This window comes from Mustela putorius, unplaced genomic scaffold, assembly GCF_011764305.1.
Source record: "Mustela putorius furo isolate JIRA1106 unplaced genomic scaffold, ASM1176430v1.1 tig00000117_pilon_pilon_pilon, whole genome shotgun sequence".
NCBI lineage: Eukaryota > Metazoa > Chordata > Mammalia > Carnivora > Mustelidae > Mustela > Mustela putorius.
In genome coordinates this window covers 2,322,090-2,342,410 of record NW_025421286.1, presented here as the reverse complement: position 1 = coordinate 2,342,410, position 20,321 = coordinate 2,322,090, and the positions used below count along the sequence as shown (strand labels likewise).

Here is a 20,321-nt window from a genome sequence, read left to right as displayed (position 1 = left end):
GTGCATTCCTGTATTCCCATCAACAGTGCACAAGGATCCCCTATTCTCTACCTCCTCACCAACACTTGCTCTCTCTTGACTTTTTGAGAACAGCTATTCTAACAGGTGTGAGGTGGTATCTCATGGTGGTTTTGGTTTGCATTTCCTTGATGGTTAATGATGTCGAGCACCTTTTTGGGTACCTCTTGGCCACGTGTATGTCTTCTTTGGGAGAATGTCTATTCAGATCTTTTACCCATGTTTAAATTAGATTGATTTGGGGTTTTCTGTTTGTTTGTTTTGCTATTGAGTTGTATGAATTCTTTATATATTTTGGATATTAGCCCCTTACCAGATACACGATTAACAAGCATTTTCTCCCAACAAGTAGGCTGCCTTTCCATTTTGTTGATGGTTTCCTACACTCTGCAGATTTAATTTAATATAGTCCCACTTGTTTATTTTTGCTCTTGCTGCCTTTGTGTTTGGTGTGAAATCCAAAAAATCATCCCCAACACCAATGTCAAGGACCTTACCACCTGTTTTTTCTTCTAGGAGTCTTATGGTTTCAGGTTTTGTGTTTTAGTCTTTAATCCATTTTGAATAAACTTTTGTATTTGGTGTAAAATAGTGGTCCAGTTTAATTCTTTTGCATATGGCTGTCCAGTTTCCCCAATACCACTTATTGGGGAGACTGTCCTTTCGCCATCATATATTCTCGAATCCTTTATCATGAATTAATCATTCATATGTGCATTGATTATATTAGCGGTCTCTGTTCATCTGATCTGTTTATGCTGATACTGTTTTGATTGCTATAGCTTTATAATACAGCTTGAAATTAGGAAGCATGATGCCCCCAGTTTTGTTCTTTCTCAAGATTGCTTTGGGTTGGGGCGCCTGGGTGCCCCAGTGTGTTAAAGCTTCTGCCTGGGCTCAGGTCATGATCTCAGGGTCTTGGGATTGAGCCCCGCATCAGGCTCTCTGCTTAGAGAGCCTGCCTCCCCCTCTCTTTCTGCCTGCCTCTCTGCCTACTTGTGATCTCTGTCTGTCAAATAAATAAATAAAAATCTTTAAGATTGCTTTGGGTTTTAGGGGTCTTTTGTGATTCCATACAGGTTTTAGGATTGTTTGTTCTATTTCTTTGAAAAATGCCAGTATAATTTTGATAGGGATTGTATTAGATTTGTATATTGCTTTGGGTAGTATGGACATTTTAACAATATTAGTTCTTCCAATCCATGAACGTGGAATATCTTTCCATTTATTTGTGTCTTCTTCAGTTTCTCTCATTAATGACTAGTAGTCTTCCATATATAGGCCTTTCATCTCCTTGGTTAAATTTATTTTTATTTTTTTCTTCTTTTGATGCAACTGTAATTGGCATTGTTTTCTTAATTATTCTTTTTTAATAATATGTTATTAGTGTACAGAAACAAAATAAATTTTTGTGGGTTGATTTTATATCCCCTATCGTTACTGACTTTATTAGTTCTAACAGTTGTAGGTTTTGTTGTTGTTGTTGTTGGAGCCTTTAGGGTTTTCTGCATATAATATCTTATCATATGCAAATAGTGATAGTTTATTTTTTCCTTTCCAATTTGGATGACTTTTATTTATTTTTCCTTTCCTAACTGCTATGGCTAGGACTTCGAATATTATTTTGTGTAAAAGTGGTGAAAGTGTGCATCCTTGTCTTATTCCTGATATTAGAAGAAATGCTTTCATCCTTTCACTACTTAATATGATTTTAGCTATGGGCTTGTTGTATATGGCCATTATTATGTAGAAATACATTTCCTTTTTACTCATTTTGTTGAGTTTTTATCATAAATAGGTGGTGAATTTGTCAGTTGATTTCTGTGCATCTTTTGAGGTGATGATATGATTTTTATCCTTCATTTTGTTAGTTTGATATGTCACATTGACTGATGTGCTGCTGTTGAACTATCCATGTGTCTCTGCATCTCTGGAATAAATTCCACTTGATCATGGTGTATAAGTTTTTTAATGATCATTAAAATTCAGTTTGCTAATTTTTTTGAGAATTTTTGTATCTATGTTCATCAGGGATATTAGCCATTTATTTATTGATTGATTGATTTATTGATTTATTTTGGTGGCATCATTGTCTGCTTTTGGTATCAGGGTAATGTTGGCCTCATAAAATGTATTTGGAAAAGTTTTCCCTGCTTCTGTTTTTTGCAAGTGTTCGAGAAGTATTGGTATTCTTCTTTGAATGTTTGACACAATTAACCAGTGAAGCCATCTGGTATTGGACTTTTGTGTTTTAGGAGGTTTTTAATTACTGATTCAATTTCCTTTTGTAGTTGGTCTGGTCAGATGTTCTGTTTCATGATTCAGTCTTGGTGGGTTGTATGTTTCTAGGAATTTATTCATTTCTTCTAAGTTGTCTAGTTTCTTGTTTAATTGGTCATAATAGTCTCCTGTGATTTTTTTTCATTTCTCTGGTTTCTGTTTTAACATCTCTTTCATTTTTTATTTTAATTATTTGAGTCCTCTCCTTTTTTCTTGGTGAGTCTAGGTAAAGATTTGTCAGTTTTGTTTATCTTTTTTTTTTTTTTTAAGATTTTATTTATTTGTCAGAGAGAGCGAGCGAGAGCGAGCACAGGCAGACAGAGTGGAAGGCAGAGTCAGACGGAGAAGCAGGCTCCCTGCGGAGCAAGGAGCCCGATATGGGACTCGATCCCAGGACGCTGGGATCATGACCTGAGCCGAAGGCAGCTGCTTAACCAACTGAGCCACCCAGGCGTCCCAGTTTTGTTTATCTTTAATGAAAAATTAGTCCATAGTTTCACTGATCTTTAGTATTGTCTTCTTTATTTTTTAATCTCTATTTCATTTACTTCTCCTCTAATCATTGTTGTTTACTTTCTTGTACTAACTTTGTCTTTTGTTTGCTCTCCTTTTTCTAATTCCTTGAAGCTACAGTTAGATTGTTTATTTAAAACTTTCTATATTTCTTGTGATAGGCATGCATGCCATAAATTTTGGTATATTACATTTCCATTTGTGTTTGTCTCAAGGTATTTTTTGTTTGTTTTTCTTTTGATTTCTCCATTTACCCATTGGTTTTTCAGTAGCATGTTGTTGACTTGCCATATTTTTTGGTTTTCTTCATGTGTTTAATTTTTAGTTTCATTCCTTTGTGGTCAGAAAAGGTGTTTGATATCATTCCGGTTTTCTTAAATTTGTTTTCTGAACTAACATAGGATCTCTCTTAGATGAGCTTTTTTCTTTAACCACATTCTGAAATATTAAGACTCTTTGATACCCCCGGTATACAGCAGACATTCTTTTCTTATGCCATGACTCCTTCAATAGTTTGGTGAAGCCTATAGGAACTCTCAGAGTAATGTTTTTCAAAAATATAAAGCAAAAACACTTAGGATTATAAAAGAAACTAATTATTTTCATATATTGGTGATATAATATTTGCAAGGCAAGCTTGTGAAGTAGTAATGTAATGTGATATATTATATAACAAGACCTGAAGTCACTACTGTGACTTCAAAGCAATGATGGGCTCAAGTGATACTTTAGACCTCTGTAACAACTATGCTATAGTATAAAAATGTCTATTATAGCCATTGGTGGGAAAGTCACATGTGGCGCTATTACTGCCAAGGATTTTTGCCTATATTCAAAATTGAGAGAAATTCTAAATTTCATATAGAATTTGATTAAAGTGGAAGTGTATATTTTGCTTATCCAGATTAGTGTGTGCCCCCTTAAATTCGATCCGTAGACCTTGTGGACCTTGGTTAACCATCCCAATGTAATGAATTTCATGAAGTAAACTTGCTGATTATTTCTGCTCTTCAGTAAAGAATCTTGCAAGCTTCTTGAGAAATTGGATAATTACTTCTGATTCTGTTTTCTCACATAGAAATCATTATAGTTTTTTCTGTGTTTATCACCAGCTGATACAACCCTGTAAACTAGAAAAGAAAAAGATGTATGATATAGTTGATTTGTGATAATTGGAGTCACAAAGTATTTTTAAATTAAGATTTTCTACAAAGCTAAAGAGACTTAGTTTAATTGTTTTCTTTTCATCAATCTGTGGTCTTAAATGAGAGTCAAGAAAAGTTTTAAAGAATGGGACCAGATATTCTTGGAGGATACAGAATATGGCAAAGCATTGTGATTGAGGTGTTACTGCTGAAGTAGGGAAAAAAACCCATTTCAGAAATGAAAATTTTCAAACTGAAGGAATGTCCTTGGGATAGCTGAGCTTCCTTTAGATATTAGTAAATGGGAAGGATTATAAGATTTGGTAAGACACTACAGTGTGGTTGACCTTCCACAGTAGGAACTGTGCTCTTCAAGAAAGCAAAAATGTCAGAAAACTCCTGAGAGTAGAGTACCATATATCTTTTCCACTCTGATTAGTAAAAGTTTCAATTTGTCTTTAGGGGTAAAAATGTTAACTTGTGAAAAAAAATTAGTTTTAGTCATTCATTCATTCAACAGATCTTTTCATACCCCACATTGATAGTAAGCAATAAGGATGACACATGGAAAACTCTAGTCCCTACAGAGTTTTCCCACAGTGTGGGAAGTGGAAAGAGACAGAAACAGTTCATTGTTGCAGTGTCTCATCAAAGTTGTTACAGAGTATGGTTTATCTGGGAATCGTTCCCTTGTTCTATATAATGGAAGTTCTGATTCCCAATGGGAGTCCTTACTCTGCTTAGAAGATTTCAAAAAATTAATGGAAACTACATATTAATTTACATTGAGCATACAAAGGTAAACAAAGATGTCACATTTATTTAGTCTAGCAGGAGTTTATCACTTCAGTAAAGTAATAACCTTATGATTATTTGATGCCCAAATTCATAATTATAAAAGGTTTTGAACAAAAATATAAGCACAATGTAAGGGAAAAAAATCATATAAAATTAGGCTTGTAAATGTGAGGAATAAAAGTTTCTGAGCTGGGCCTTGGCTGGGCTGGGAGCAAATAGAGCTAAGACTGAGACTGTCATGCATAGCGAGAAGCCCTGGTGGGAATGATGCTGCTCCTCTGTTCTGAAACATTGTTGCCTCCTTAGTACCTGTTAACCCAACTACAGACCCACACAGAAAGCCTGTTCCAGAAAGGCCTCTCCTGGTGTGTACAAAATCAGTGTCTTCTGTTTCTCGTCCTTTTCTCCATTGAAACTAGAGACTTGTTATTTCCCAAACATGGCCAGTGCATTTTCCCTCCCTTTGCTCATGCTGGCCCATCCATTAGAATGCTTCACATCCTCCCTGCACTTGCTTATGCAGGCCATCTCCTCCCTGATCCCTTCTTTCATTTGTCCTTATTATCTCTCTGTAGCTGCACACACATTTCAGCCATGTCTCTCCTAGTCCCTGTTGCATGCATTACCTGTAAGGTGGGTGAGAAGGACAGAGGTCTGTTTCTTTTCACCTTTGTATTTCCTATGTCAGGACATGATGCCCTGCTGTTTAGGGAAGGTGCTTCTAAAATAGGAATGTACCCTCTCTAGATCCCCTCAAGAAAGCCCTTCCTGCCCACTGACCTGAAATTCTTCTGGACCCACACTCTTATTGTGGCTATTAAAACAGATGAGCTTCAAGTCCTAGTTGCTACGTAAATGACAGCTTCGCTGGATTTCTGCTGAGAAAGACTGATTGACAGTAGAAAGTAATGTTTTATTGTTGTTCTCATTGATTAACAACTTTTGCTTGTAGATTCAAAGTCTTGAGGAACAGTAAAATAGTGCAGCTGCTTGTGTGGTCTTAGGTATTTCCAGCCTACTGATATTTTGAGCCTCCTTTTTCTCTGAAAGCAAAGGTTAGAGGAAGTGTTCTTCTGGTCTCTGGTTATCTTTTCCCACATCTAATATGTCAATTATACCTTAATAATTATACCTTAATAATACAAAAAAAAAAAGTCCAGTGATGTATAGTTTCACACTCAAAAAGACAGACCACAGTAAGTACTGAGTAGGGTAGGGAATAGTTAGAACTCTTATTTACTGCTGGTGAGAATGTGAAATGGTACAGCTACTTTAGAAAACAGTGTGGCAGTTCCTCAAAATGTTACATGTTGTATGAAAATGACTCTACTCCTAGGTACATATCCAAGAGAAATGAAAATATGATATGTGAAGGAAATCAGTCACAAAAGGCCACATATTATGATTCTATATATGAAATATCCAGAATAGGTCACTGCATAGATACAGGAAGTAGATTAGTGGCCATGGGGTTGTGATGGGAAGACAGTAAGTGATTAATGATGGGTACCAAGTTTTCTCTGGGGATAATGAACATATTCTGGAATTCATCAGTGGTGATGGTTGTGCAATGCTGTAAATATACTAAAAAACCAGAGGCGCCTGGGTGGCTCAATGGGTTAAGCCTCTGCCTTCGGCTCAGGTCATGATCCCAGGGTGCTGGGATCGAGCCCCGCATCGGGCTCTCTGCTCAGCGGGGAACCTGCTTCCTCCTCTCTCTGCCTGCCTCTCTGACTACTTGTGATCTCTCTCTCTGTCCAATAAATAAATAAATAAACAACCAGTGAGTTGTAAACTTTAGAAGGTATGTAAATTTTATGGTATGTAAAATTATTGCAATAAACCATTATTTGAAAAGAATAAAGTAACCCCAAATTGTGCTTTCTTGACTTTGAAAGATTGGAGATGAAAAACACTTATTGTTTTATCTCATAGCTGCTGTGAGTTTTACTGACAGGCTTAGATTACATGAGTGTAGTAGTCTTGAGTCAGGTGCCTTGTCACCTCTCACCTGTTCCCTAAATACCCTGTGCACAGACAAGACTGTAGCTTGTGCCCAAGTAACACTCAGGACTAGCAGCAATGTGGGCCAGTAACCTCCTCACTGCAGAGCCGAGTTTTTCCAGGTGAGTATTGAGGTCATTCTCCAGGCAGAAAGGAAGCATCTTTGCATTGTGACCAGCTGTATTTGTGACCTGCAAATAAACCAGCAACAAAGATTTTCAGCCATACTATTTTGGGGTATTTTAATATTAGGTTAACTTGTTTATTATGTTTAGAAATAATTTTAGAAAAAACATATCAGTCACCTTTTTTTTAAGGACTATGTTAAGAAACTAAAAAATACAGAATTATTCCTTAACACCCTCTTTTTAGAAATCACTCAGTTTTATACGTTAGCATCTTACTGTAGTCAGTGTCTCATAATTAAAAGATTATATGTATATATGTAATATACTAAAATGTAATTCTTGGGGCGCCTGGGTGGCTCAGTGGGTTAAGCCGCTGCCTTCGGCTCAGGTCATGATCTCAGGGTCCTGGGATCGAGTCCCGCATCGGGCTCTCTGCTCAGCAGGGAGCCTGCTCCCCTCCCCCTCTCTCTCTGCCAGCCTCTCTACCTACCTGTGATCTCTCTCTGTCAAATAAATAAATAAATAATCTTAAAAAAAATAAAATAAAATGTAATTCTTGATTTTATTTAAAAATATTTTAATAACAATATTTTAAAATTAACAATATTTTAAAGAATCAACTGTGTCTAAAGCACATGTTCTCAAACTTCTCCGAGAGTAAAAGTCAACTGGGACTCATAAATGGGGATTTTTCTAGGCTTCCATCCCCAAGAGATTGGTTCAATTCTGAATTTTTAGAAACCTCCCAGATGATTCAGAGGAGCAGGGATTTGTACTTTGAGAAACACTGCCTTAGGAACTTCAGCCTAGAATTGTTCTTCATTGGGGCACACGGGTGGCTTGGTCATTTAAACATCTGCCTTTGGCTCAGGTCCTGATCCTAGAGTCCTAGGATGGGATCCTGCATTGGACTCCCTGCTCAGTGGAGTCTGCTTCTCCCTCTGCCCTTTACCCCACTTGTGCTCTCTCTCTCTCTCAAATAAATAAAGCCTTTGAAAAAATAATTGTTCTTCATTTTACCATAGATAATTTGTTGGTATTTCTTAAGATATTTTCAACCATTTGATGTTAGAAATAGATGACATTCATGTACTTATTCTGCTATTAGAAAATAATATTTTGTCACAAACAACATTTCTAAGTATGTGAAATGTAAGATGTGTTTGTTACCACTGTCAGCACCTTTGTTGCTGCTACCCATTAATGTGGTACTATCTTCACCTGCTATTTCCAGATTTCTTTTGACCTGGCTGAATATACTGCGGATGTTGATGGAGTTGGCACTTTACGGCTTCTGGATGCAGTTAAAACCTGTGGCCTTATCAACTCTGTGAAGTTCTACCAAGCCTCAACAAGTGAACTCTATGGGAAAGTGCAAGAAATACCCCAGAAGGAGACGACTCCTTTTTATCCTCGGTCACCGTATGGTGAGAATTCATGGGTACAGCCTTGTGCATGTGCCATGCATGTTCTCTTGGCATGAGGCATGCATGTGTTTCTGCTTTAAATCCATTCCTGTCTCTCATCTGAAATCATTTGACTGTGAGAATAACATTAAGATTAGACTAAAGTGACTAGAAATTGGGAAGCAGAACATTATACACTGCTCACTCTAAGTATTTGCTGTCATTGCCTCCAGGATGAAATTACCACTTCACTTCAGTGATCCACGTTCATCCAGCCCTTCTGTACACATCACTTTGAAAGGAAAATTAGACCCACAAGACTTTTTTTACTTAACTGTTGTGAGATTTGCTGAAGTGATAGGTTTCATGTTTTTTATTTCCCCAATGGAAGTTTCCCTGGGTTCAATTTTTTTTTTTTAAAGGGGGTCAGTTATATCTTATGTATTTTAAAAAGAGTATTCATGAAAGGCTTCAGTGATTAAACTTCAAAGCATCTAGAATATTAAGATTTCATTTTTTTTTCCTTTTCTAACTCCTTAAAACTAGGAAAACGGATATAAGACCTTAGGTCAACTCGATCTATTGCGTATATTATCACCAAATCAGTTAGATTGTAGAAGACAGAACTGTGGGTATTACAAAACTAAAAAAAAAAAAATCTTAAATATTTTCTTGTGCACATGATTAACTGGCAAAGGAACCTTTAGTCATTGGCTTTGACTCCTATCTTTTTCTAACTTAGTATATTACAAATTAATTTTTGCAAGTTGTTACTTGTTTAAGGTGGGTGAAAAATCACCATCTTTTATTATAATACACCATCTTTTATTTGCTTTTAAAAAAATTATTCCAACAGGGGCTGCTAAACTCTATGCCTATTGGATTGTGGTAAACTTCCGGGAAGCATATAATCTCTTTGCAGTGAATGGCATTCTCTTCAATCATGAGAGTCCCAGAAGAGGTCAGTAAATATGGTAATGGACAAGACAGTTTCAGACTAACAATAACTAAAAAAGTTGTATGTTACATTCTGCATATGTACTGTACAGACTGGGGAAAACTTCACATCTACTTTTAACTACAGTTGACCCTTGAAAAATGGGTTTGAACTTTGCAGATTTACTTACATGGATTTTATACAAGACAGTACTGTAAATGTATTTTCTCTTATGATTTTCTTAATATTTTCTTTTTTCTAGCTAAGTTTATTGTAAGCATATAGCATATAGTACATAAAACTTACAAAATACGTGATCAACTTTAATACGTATAACATACAAAATATGTGATCAACTTTATATTATTGGTAAGGGTTCTAGTCGACAGTAGGATATTAATTAAATTTGAGGGAATCAGAAGTTATATGCCTGTTTTCTACTGCATGGAGAGTCACCGTCTGTCACCAATCCATATTGTTCAAGAGTCAACTATATTGTGAATGTCAGAAGTGGTAAATGAAGAAATGTAAATCCAAACTTAATTACTTAGTATGTTTGCTAGGTTTTTATTAAACAGGAAAACTATACACTGTTCTTATTTTACCATTTTCATTAGTAGGTCTTATCAAGCACGTTTTACCTAAGTATTAGGAAGTTTCCAAATGAATGGAAAGGAATATACTAAGGCTTGTTTCTGGAAGTCACTCTTATGCATGTAGACTCAACTTGTAGAATATATGTATATTACTTTGAGTCCGTTAGATATTCAGTATTCTTTCTTTATATTCCATTTAAAGAGACATCCATAAATTACCGTGCTTCTAAAGTATATGTTAAAATAATTTAAATCAGTGCTGATATGTAGAATCATTATCCCTTTTCTTTTCTTTTTTTTTTTTTTTTTTTCAGAAAACTGTTTTGTTTGCATTGGCTTGTTTGCTTTTCACAGTTGCTTTTGAAACTGTCAGCAACATGCTAGCTTTTCTGTTCCAAATTTTAGGCTTTAAATAAGAAAATGTGTATTCTTATCATTATTTCTTATTTGCTGAAGCATGAGAAATCTTTACAAAACATGTGTACTCTTTACAAAATGAAAATTATTTGTACAATCTAATTCTGAAATGTTTTATACAATTTCACTATCATTTAGCTTTTTAGCTTGAGAATAAATGAAAAGTCCATGTAAGTCCAAATGTTATAAGTTGTTTCATGTCCAACAACTAGTAATGCTTATAACTTTTTCAATGAAATTTTATGTGACTATATAGCTACATAATTAACCTACAAGTCATGAGGAAAGAATAAAGTGACAGATATATAAAGGTATCTTAAATATCAATACATTTTTTTTATAATTGCATAACTTAAAAATTCCCATTATATGATGCTAAAGAATAAGAACCCAGTCTGTCATGCCAATTGCCCCAAAAGAAAACAACTTAATAAGCAGCCAGAAAAATATCTTTAAATAATTTTGTGGTTCTGGGTGTCCTTAGTAGAGGGAAAAGAAAAAAAGGAAAATCTTACCTCTCCTTGGCCACTGCATTTGGTATGCAGGATGCTCAAGGTATCTGCTCAGTAAATGATAGCCTCTGCCTCTTTCCTCATAAACATGTTTATACCCATTGTTTGGGTGTCTGTACTTTTCCCCTTTCAACTTTCTACCTGCAGAACAAAATAAAGAAGTAAAAGTCAAGGGGCACCTGGGTGGCTCCGTGGGTTAAAGCCTCTGCCTTCGGCTCAGGTCATAATCCCAGGGTCCTGGGATCAAGCCCTGCATTGGGCTCTCTGCTCAGCAGGGAGCCTGCTTCCCCTCTCTCTCTGCCTGCCTCTCTGCCTACTTGTGATCTCTGTCTGTCAAATAAATAAATAAAATCTTTTAAAAAAAAAGTAAAAATCAATTGTTTTGGACCAGGTTAGGATAGGGAAAAACATTTTTAGTTGCAGAAGGAAAAGATACATTAAAATATGACCTTCCCTCAAAAAAAACACTTCTATTTGCATATGTTATAATGAGAACTAATTTGTCTTTGTCAGTGTTAAACCCTTCTTTTAAAAAATTATTTTAAAATTAATACTTCTTTCTTCCCTCTCACTCCCTCTTACTGACTTTCAGCTCTGTCCTCAGGCCCACTAAAACTCCTTCAAAAACACTCCAAGTGTCTTTATCTTAAACATACAGAGTTATTCTATATACAATATTCTACATCGAGGGCTTTTGTTAAATGTTTGTCTAAAAAAGACTTTGTAGCATAAACCGTTCTGCTTTGTTTTATTATATATCTGAAAATCAATAGCTCCTGTTTTATTTCATTTAATATCAAATAATGAAAAATAAATAGGAGTATATGTGGAATAATATAATATTTAAGATATCTAATACTTAATACTTAGAGCTTTTTTAAAAGTTGGAAATTAATTTTCATATTAACTTAATCCCACCATAATACTATTGTTTTATCAGTTATATTTTCCAAAGAGATTCTCTGCCAGACTGAGAATTCCTTAACTGTAGGACTGTATTATATTTTTAAATCTTCAGCTTATAAAACAGTACCTATCTGTTAATGAACATTCAGTAAATATTTTGAATGAATGAAGGAATGAATATCTCATGTTTTAGTAAAACGTTACAGACTTTAAAGGTGGGCAGTCTGAATTACAGAACAGTAGGGGTTTATATAAAAGTGTGAAATAAATGTTGTTTTACTGGTTTCATGTACGGGTGTAGCTAAAGGCCATTTTGAAATAAAGATTGACCCTGATATACTGCAATAGGTAAAATGCATTTCTAATTAATAATCTTAGTCTATATACCTACAATTGCTGTGGTACTTTAAGTTCATTTATAAAGTAGATTGAGCATTTATGCATCAGTCATCTTTTACCCTGTTACTACAGTAGGCAAATGCTCTTTAGATAGTGCAGTGGTAAACCTCAGTGTAGTTCTAAGATACATTACCACAAATGTCCAATTAGTAGAGCCCAAACTGATGCAACCTTTGTTGGGATGTGTACATTTTCTCTAAAGAAAAATATTTAATACAGCCCTTTTGACTACAGGAACAGTATTCCATGAGAATTTCTAACTTAAAAACGTATGGAAGAAAAAAAAATTATGGAAGAAGTATTTTTCCAGCATAAAGGTATTCTAGACCAGAGGTTGGCAAATAATGGCTCACGGGCCAAATCCAACCGATCAGCCTATTTTTTAAAATAGATTTTATTGGAGCACAACCATATCCATCTATTTGTATATTGTCTATGGCTGCTTTCACAGTAGAGTCCTGTGGCCTACAAAGCCCCAAACATTTGCTGTCTGGCCCTTTAAGAAAACATTTGCAGGCCTCACCTATAGAATAATTAGTTCCTCAACATCAAGGAAATTTCATTTGGGTTTAATATTTCTCCCAAGGTAGCAAGATAGTCTTATGCAAAGGATTTCCAATATTAAAGTCAAGGAGAATCAATAGGTAACCCATCCTTAAACAGAACTTGTGAAGTATTTGGGTCAGCTGGGGTTCTGTTGTGCTCTATTGAAGTACTGAGGGATAGAACCAAATAAACTAGGAATTGACTGAAGAACAGGAGCATAGTTCATTACAGCAGCCCTTCCTCCTAAGTTTGACACTTTTTATTTCACTTTTGACTCTATTATTTGCCTTTTCTCTATTCCAAATACTTTGTGGTTTTCTCTTTTTTTTCCCCTTATTCGGGAGAGAGAGAACATGTACTAGCAGGGAGAGGAGCAGAGGAAAAGGGAGAGGGAGAGAGAGAATCTCAAGCAGACACCCCACTGAGCATGGAGCCTGACTCAGAGTTCTGTCTCATGACCCTGAGATCATGACCTGAGCCGAAACTAAGAGTTGGATGCTCAACAGTGCCTATGCCACCCATATGCCCTTTATGGTTTTCTTTTTAAGTATACTTATTTTGCTTTGTTATGAGAAGGTTGTAATGCCTATAAAGATAGTTGGGATCACCTGTGTTTAGCACAGAAATTAACTGGTAGAGATTATTGTTGTAGAGAATAAAATCAGTAATCCAAAGACTTGGGCTCTGTTTCCCAGTCAGCCATGCAATCATTCTTTCAATTAAGGCATGTTTGATAATGCTCATGCTTTAGGTTTGCTTTTTTATAAATGGAGGCATTTGAGTAATATCTACTACAAATTAATAATGAACAATATTTAAAATTCTTGACTTATATGTCCATAAAGAGATGAAAAAGTATGATATGTATCATGTTCTGTGAATACTATATATTATATAACAATACTCACCAATATTCATAAGGTACTTTTATTCATAAGCACTCAACTTTTTAAAATAAAAAATATACTGTCTTTCGAATTAAAGTGATAGTTGCTTTATGAATAAATTGCACAAAACTGCACATGTATCTGAAAAGCTTTTTCCTCTCATATTGTTTCTCCAAATTTGAAATTTTTTAGGTTTCATTTACGTATCTCTGTAGCTATATGTACATAAATACAGGGTTCTGTTTGCCACAAATGTGGCTATATTGACACCTTTCTTATGGAAATACAAATTTATATATTTTCTTTTTAAAATATTTTATTTATTAGGGAGAGAGAGAGTGGGCCTGTGAGCACACAAGCAGGGGAAGTGGCAGACAGAGGGAGAAGGAGAATCGGGCTTTCCACAGAGAGAACCCAATGCGGGGCTCCATCCCAGTATTCTGGGATCATGACCTGAGCTGAAGGCAGACACTTAACAGACTGAGCCACCCAGACACCCCATTGATTGTTTATTAATTCAGAAGGTAAAGTAACAGGAATTCCTACTATTCATCACCTAGATAATTAAACCATTTTGCTAATTATATTTTATTTTTATATTAGCATGTCACAGATATTAATTTGCTGAACTTTAAAAATTATAAATAGCATTTATATGTTATATATAAAATAATATATTGAAGAAACTCTCATATTTTGCATGATCATCAAGAATGAACAAAGAGAGACATCCTACCTTCTAGTTTCAGTAGATTAGAAAAGCCAAATGATTCAACTTGATTTCCTGACTTAAATGACTGTAGCCATTGTGATTAAAAGTAAAATGCACATGATATTGAGCATTCATGTGACTTTTCCATTTTCAGTATGATTGTAGAAATAGTGTCTCATCTCCTACAGCTAAGTAATGGTGTAGGTTTTTGATAGACTTCCTAGGAGGTCCTTGAGAGAAAGCCCACACCAAGAATGTGTTTGGTGAAAGTTCTCTGCTGTCTACTATCTGCAGTTGAGGCTTAAGTGTCTGTTGGTTCACAGTGGTAGGACCTGTTGATTTTTGACTCTCACTTAGTTGCTACTGGTGCTACAGAGATCAGTTTAAAGAGTTCCAGTCTTTTTATGAGGATATTTTTCTTATGTTGACTCATCTTAATGTATAGATCATAAGGTCTGTCTGGACAATACAATGGCTATTATTTCCAAAATCAACTGAAGAAGTCAAGTTTGGCTATGTGAACCTACCTCAACACCATTATTTTACTAACAATGAGTCACATGCAGTGATTGGATCCATCCCTTGGATCCCTTTAACCTGAGTAAGAAATCATGGTCCATCAACAGTCCTATTTCTTCCATTCTTTTGTTCTTCTTCTTTTTTAAGTGTATAAAACTAGAACATTTACTCGGCTCTACAGAAGGTATTATTTTTTTCTCAATAGGTTTCCTCCTTTTCTTTCTCCTTCCATGTTTGACCCCTAAATAATGCTGTCTTCCACATAAAGCCTAATAAATACCACTACGAAGCTGGTGCAAAAAGTTCAAGAAGAACTTTTTATCATTTCCCAGCTGAGGGAATGAGAGTAGTTTGGCCGTCATCATCATCATCATCAAATATAACAATGAAGAATATTATATTCTTGAGCTGTTTTGTTGCATTTGACATTGTGAATTAATACCCTAAAGGTTCTTTTTAGAGACATTTTGACTAACCTTGTTTAAGTTACATATTTCTATATTTGGGTATGGAAATTCATACACCTATTTTTTTCTGATCCTTGTGTGTATTAACCCAATAGATAATATTATTTGTTTTAAAGAGCTTTTAGGGAACAAACAGCTAATATCCATTTGTATGTATTTTCCCCCAAAACTCTCAGAACTTATGAGCTAGAAAGGAATTTAAAGATCATTCCATCCCATGTATTTCATCAATGAAGAAACTGAAGCAGCATGAGGTTGAGTTGTCCAAGGTGACAAAATTAACATGTTGTCAACGCTAAAGCTAAAATAATCCTGAAGAAAGGAATGACTTAAGTTTTGTTCATATTTGCAGAAATAGCATGTATATGAATTGTGAGTTGGAAGTGAGCAAATCAGCCCCCATGAAGCAGAGCTGGTACTTGTGCTACGGAACAAAGCAAGTGAAGAAGTTGGAAATTTATCTCAGTTGCTCTTAACTTTTGTAAAAGACATTAATTAATTTGGTTAAAGGCAATAGTCCTTTCAGATATTTAGCAGAATAATAATAATAATACATTAGTTTTATAATGTTTCAGTGTAAATAAGATATGAAACCAATGACTTGAGTATCACCAAGAAGTTGACAATGAGAAGAAACAGAACTAATACAAAGTACGTTAAAAATCATGTGGCAATAAGAAGATATAAAATACTTTAAATATACCTGTAATTAACAGTTTAAGGCTACCACAAATAGATGGTGTACTACTACTGTTTAGATATTGAGCCATTTTTAGATGATATAGCACATTCCACTAAATACGGGCTTCATAAGAAATCATATATATCAGTCTAAACACAGTCTTCACCTGACTGAGAGAATCTGACATTTTAAGGTTCATGAACTTGTGGCTTCGAGTTTTAGACTTGAGTAGTTGTTGTTGTTTTTAAGCTGCCAAGTGTTTTGCTTTTTAACATGTCTGACTGTATTTAATACTTTAAATTCATTTTCATATGTTTAAACTATAATTCCTGTAAAAATTAACTGATTAAGTCACAGTAAAATTTGGGGTAATTTTCCCCTTCATTTTTTCTGAACATTGGTCTTTATTCATTCCTGGAAGATAGACTAAATCTTAAGAACTAGGGGTGAAGGAATAAGAATGCAGAGAGTATGACTTTGCCCCACAGAGGATTCGTGACAGTGTCTGGAGGTGTTTTTGGTTGTCACAACTGGAAATGAGGGCAGCAGCAGGGATGTTCTTAAATATCCTACAATACATAGGACAGCCCCAACAGCAAGGAATTATTCAGCCCCAATACGTTAGTAGTGCTAAGGGTGAGAAAGTCTGCTCTAGAATCTCACCCTTGAATGTTATTACCAAATCTAGATAAATGTCATCTATAAGACTGAGATCTTCTTTTTCTTTACATATCACTTTTATTTTGCAGTAAATCCTTCAAGCTTTAGCAAGCATTCACCTTAACACAGGAGAAAAAAACCCCCAAACTCTCTGATTTAATAAGTAGATCCAGGTGAAACCATTTAGGCCTTAAGTATTATGGTCTATTACAGGTCAAATGCCAGTCAGGGAAGCCCAGAGAACACAGTTGTTATTGCAGGGCTCTCCTAATCACTTGTGGCTCAGTTCTTACTTTCGTGACCCACTGGTCAGCAGAACGACATCAAAGTAGGTTCATGACGACCTTCCTTCCACCTCCAAAATAAATGAACATATTTATCTTTTGTTGTAAGTTATAACAAGAACAAAGCTTTCCTTTGGGAATCAGCTGTAGAGTCCTTGTTCTGGCTTTGATATAAGACAATAAAATGGATTCGAGATAAGTTTACAGTGCATAGGATTACAATAATATTAGTTTGAGATGTTCACTTTATTTAAAAATTTTCCTTTAAAATAATTTGTATTCATAGATATTTTAGTGCTTCAGGGAATAGTAGAATGCAGGATATAAATTAAATGACTGGAACTTGTTTTTATTTAATTTTAACAGATTAAAGTACTCATCTTTGTGTGTGTATGTGTGTGTGTGTGTAAAGAAAAACAGCCTTTAAAAATTACAAAGTTATATTTGCCTGCCTGAGTAGTAATTTAAATCATACATTTATAGAAGTATTAAGAAACAAGCAAACCAATATCCAACAGTCCAATATTTTATTTGTATTTCTATATATTAAAGCTATTTTGTGGTTCTTTTAGATGAGCATCATAGCCTTTTTAAAAAAAAAAAAAATTGGCTGCCCATTGTGAAATGAGCTGATGAAGTAATCTCATGCTTGAGTTCAGCAGAGCATTAATGAGTTTTACACAATACCATTTTGTCTGTGTATAAAAGGTTAGATTGTTGGCCACTCACCTTGGACCCACTAGATTCTAGGTGGCCTTTCCGGTTGGGCACAAAGTGACATCATCTGGCTTACTATTACATTTGTAGACTGTGATACTTCACAGATGACATCTGCACTTGGACTTCACAGAGCTGTCTGCCAATATTATTCTCTGTGGGGAGATGAGGTGTAATTGCTTAAAAACATGAAAGACTTTTGAAGCAATAGTTGGTCTAATTGAGGTGGTTGTTACCACTAAACAAAGTCAGGTCCTTCCCACCTACTGAGGTGAGACTTCTGAGACTGTTAAATTGGTTTTTTTAATGTCTTGTAATTTCAGTGACATTTACATTGGAAACCAAACTAACAACTGTCTGATTTCACATAGTGCAACTCCCACAGTATAAGCAGATAGGGTACACAATGGTTAAGAGTGTATTAAGCTACTCAGAGCCAGGCCTGGATGGAATCTGCTTGGCTGTACTATTACTCAGACCTCAGTTTCCTCTTCTGTACTGCTAATAGTGCCGGTCTAATGGGTGGGTGCACTGTGGGGATCAAGGGACAGTATTGGTTACCTACCTGTGGGTCAAGTATAAAGGTAAAATAGGAGAAAGTATGTTAAAAAGATTAATACAGTGCCTGGTAGATTTTGAACATATGTGTATTTCTTTTTCCTCTCCTCTCTTCTCCGCCATCCCCTCTTACTATATTTTCAGAACTGAACCTAGAATATCTCTTTACTCCTTCCCTTCTAAGGTGAAATACTGTGTTGGAGCCAAACTTGTTTGTGGGATTCTAGTGGCCATTGGCATAAGACTAAGACAGGAAGAAATATGAATCCCACAGGGCCTGGCTTTTAAACCAAAAACAGAATATATTAATGATGTTTACAGATGAATTAGAGTAGTCACTGACACATCCATGAATTGCAAAAAGAAAAAAAAATGTAGTAGTATTGAAGGATTGCTGAAATCACAGGAAAGGCCATTTTCAGATGAGATTTTGGCAGTTAAACAAGTGAACATTTAAATAGGAAAGTCAAAAAAGTTGATGAATATGGAAGGATTATAGTAAATGTCAAACACCTATATAAGACCCTTGGGAAAATTAATGATACCCTGAAGTATTTCTTAAATGATTCAGATATTTTTATTAATGGTCTTATGAGAATCTTACATGAAATACAAAATGCTCTTTTGTCAAAAAAATTACAAACCAAGATTTTTTGTTTTGTTTCAGTTACTTTTTGGCTATACTACAGAAAAACAAAACAGTATAACTGCAATTTAAATTTTATCAATTATAAGACAAATTGCAGTTCTTTTCCAAATAGCATTTTCTCCCAAATTTAGTTTGAATCAAAGGTTTATTTTTCACTATTAATATGGAATTTTGTTTTCCCTTTTAATTGAATCAGGCTCAGATAAGGATACAGAAGTATCCAACTGCTTCACTCCAGGTTCCATCACTTACTAAATGAGTGACTTTTGGCAAGTTTCTCAGTCTCTCTCAGCCTTAGCTTTTTCATCCATAAAATGGGATAATAAAGTTTCCACTTAAGATTGCTGTGAGCATTAAAGGAAATAATGTAAGTAAAGTTACTAGCACATTATTGTTATTTCCACCACTACTAGTAATGTTGCATCTGGAGAAGGAGGGTGAGTTTGTAACCATCTCACAATTTTAAATGTAATAATAATAAAAAGGAATAATGAAAAGTAAATTAATAAAGTGATAGACAACTTGTCTTTCCTGAGGAAGTAAGAAAGTTAAGCTTTCAGAGCTTGGTAACTGGTAATTAAGGCAGACAAGATGTGATAGAGTCATCCACAGAATTTTGAACGTGAAGCAAGAATAAGTTCTGAACTTCTGTTGTTTATGTAATGTTTACTTCCCAGAATTCATTTAAAGACCAAACTCAGCAGAAAAGATTCTTCTAGATAGAGGATTTAAAATCTATATTCCGGGCGCCTGGGTGGCTCAGTGGGTTAAGCTGCTGCCTTCGGCTCAGGTCATGATCTCAGGGTCCTGGGATTGAGTCCCGCATCGGGTTCTCTGCTCAGCAGGGAGCCTGCTTCCTCCTCTCTCTCTCTCTCTCTGCCTGCCTCTCTGCCTACTTGTGATCTCTCTCTGTCAAATAAATAAATAAAATCTTTAAAAAAAAAAAAGAATGTCTTTAAAAAAAATAAAATAAAATCTATATTCCTTTCCTGTGCTCATCTTTGCGAAAGAAAAGTTGTGCTATAAAAAAAATACCATTGCAAAGAAAGAAGATCAGAGAAGAGCCACACAGCATGCCAGAACCATAATCAGCATTCTGGGAAGCTTAGTGGAGGAACTGAAACCTTGCATAAAAACCAGCTGATAACATTTGCAGTTGCATAAATGTATGACAAATCATTCACTGATAAAATGTATTCCTGCATACTCAATAGCACAGTTCATGAATTGACTGCCTAATTGACTCAAATAAGCAGGTGCCCAAACACTTAAAATCTCAATTACTAAAATCCAACAACTTTAAAAGCCTTTATTAAAGAGCTATGTACCTTTATGTATTCTAAAATAAAATTGTTTCTTCTTTGGGGGGGGGAACAGCTGATAATGCTTCAGTGCTTAAAGATAGCATTTGACCAATGTATAAGCCAATACTAAAACATAATGATAAACTTCTGGGAACAAACACAGCAAGACAGTACAGCCTGCAAGGGGCACAATAGAGAGAATCTCCCTGAAACAGAACAGTTCCTTAGGTCAAGATCATTGTGTGTCTGTTTGGGGGGTGAGGAGGCATTGGACATT

General features: G+C 35.2%; 1 protein-coding gene across 3 annotated transcripts in view; it reads left to right on the top strand.

Annotated features, from left to right (window-relative positions):
- Positions 1-20,321, top strand: part of GMDS (GDP-mannose 4,6-dehydratase) — a 614,085-nt gene that overhangs the window by 274,316 nt on the left and 319,448 nt on the right. For all 3 annotated transcript variants that reach the window (XM_004753606.2, XM_045089644.1, XM_045089647.1), the window contains 2 exons: positions 8,121-8,313; positions 9,149-9,253. In XM_004753606.2, the coding sequence (XP_004753663.1) occupies positions 8,121-8,313; positions 9,149-9,253 (298 nt within the window). The remainder of the gene's footprint in view (positions 1-8,120; positions 8,314-9,148; positions 9,254-20,321) is intronic.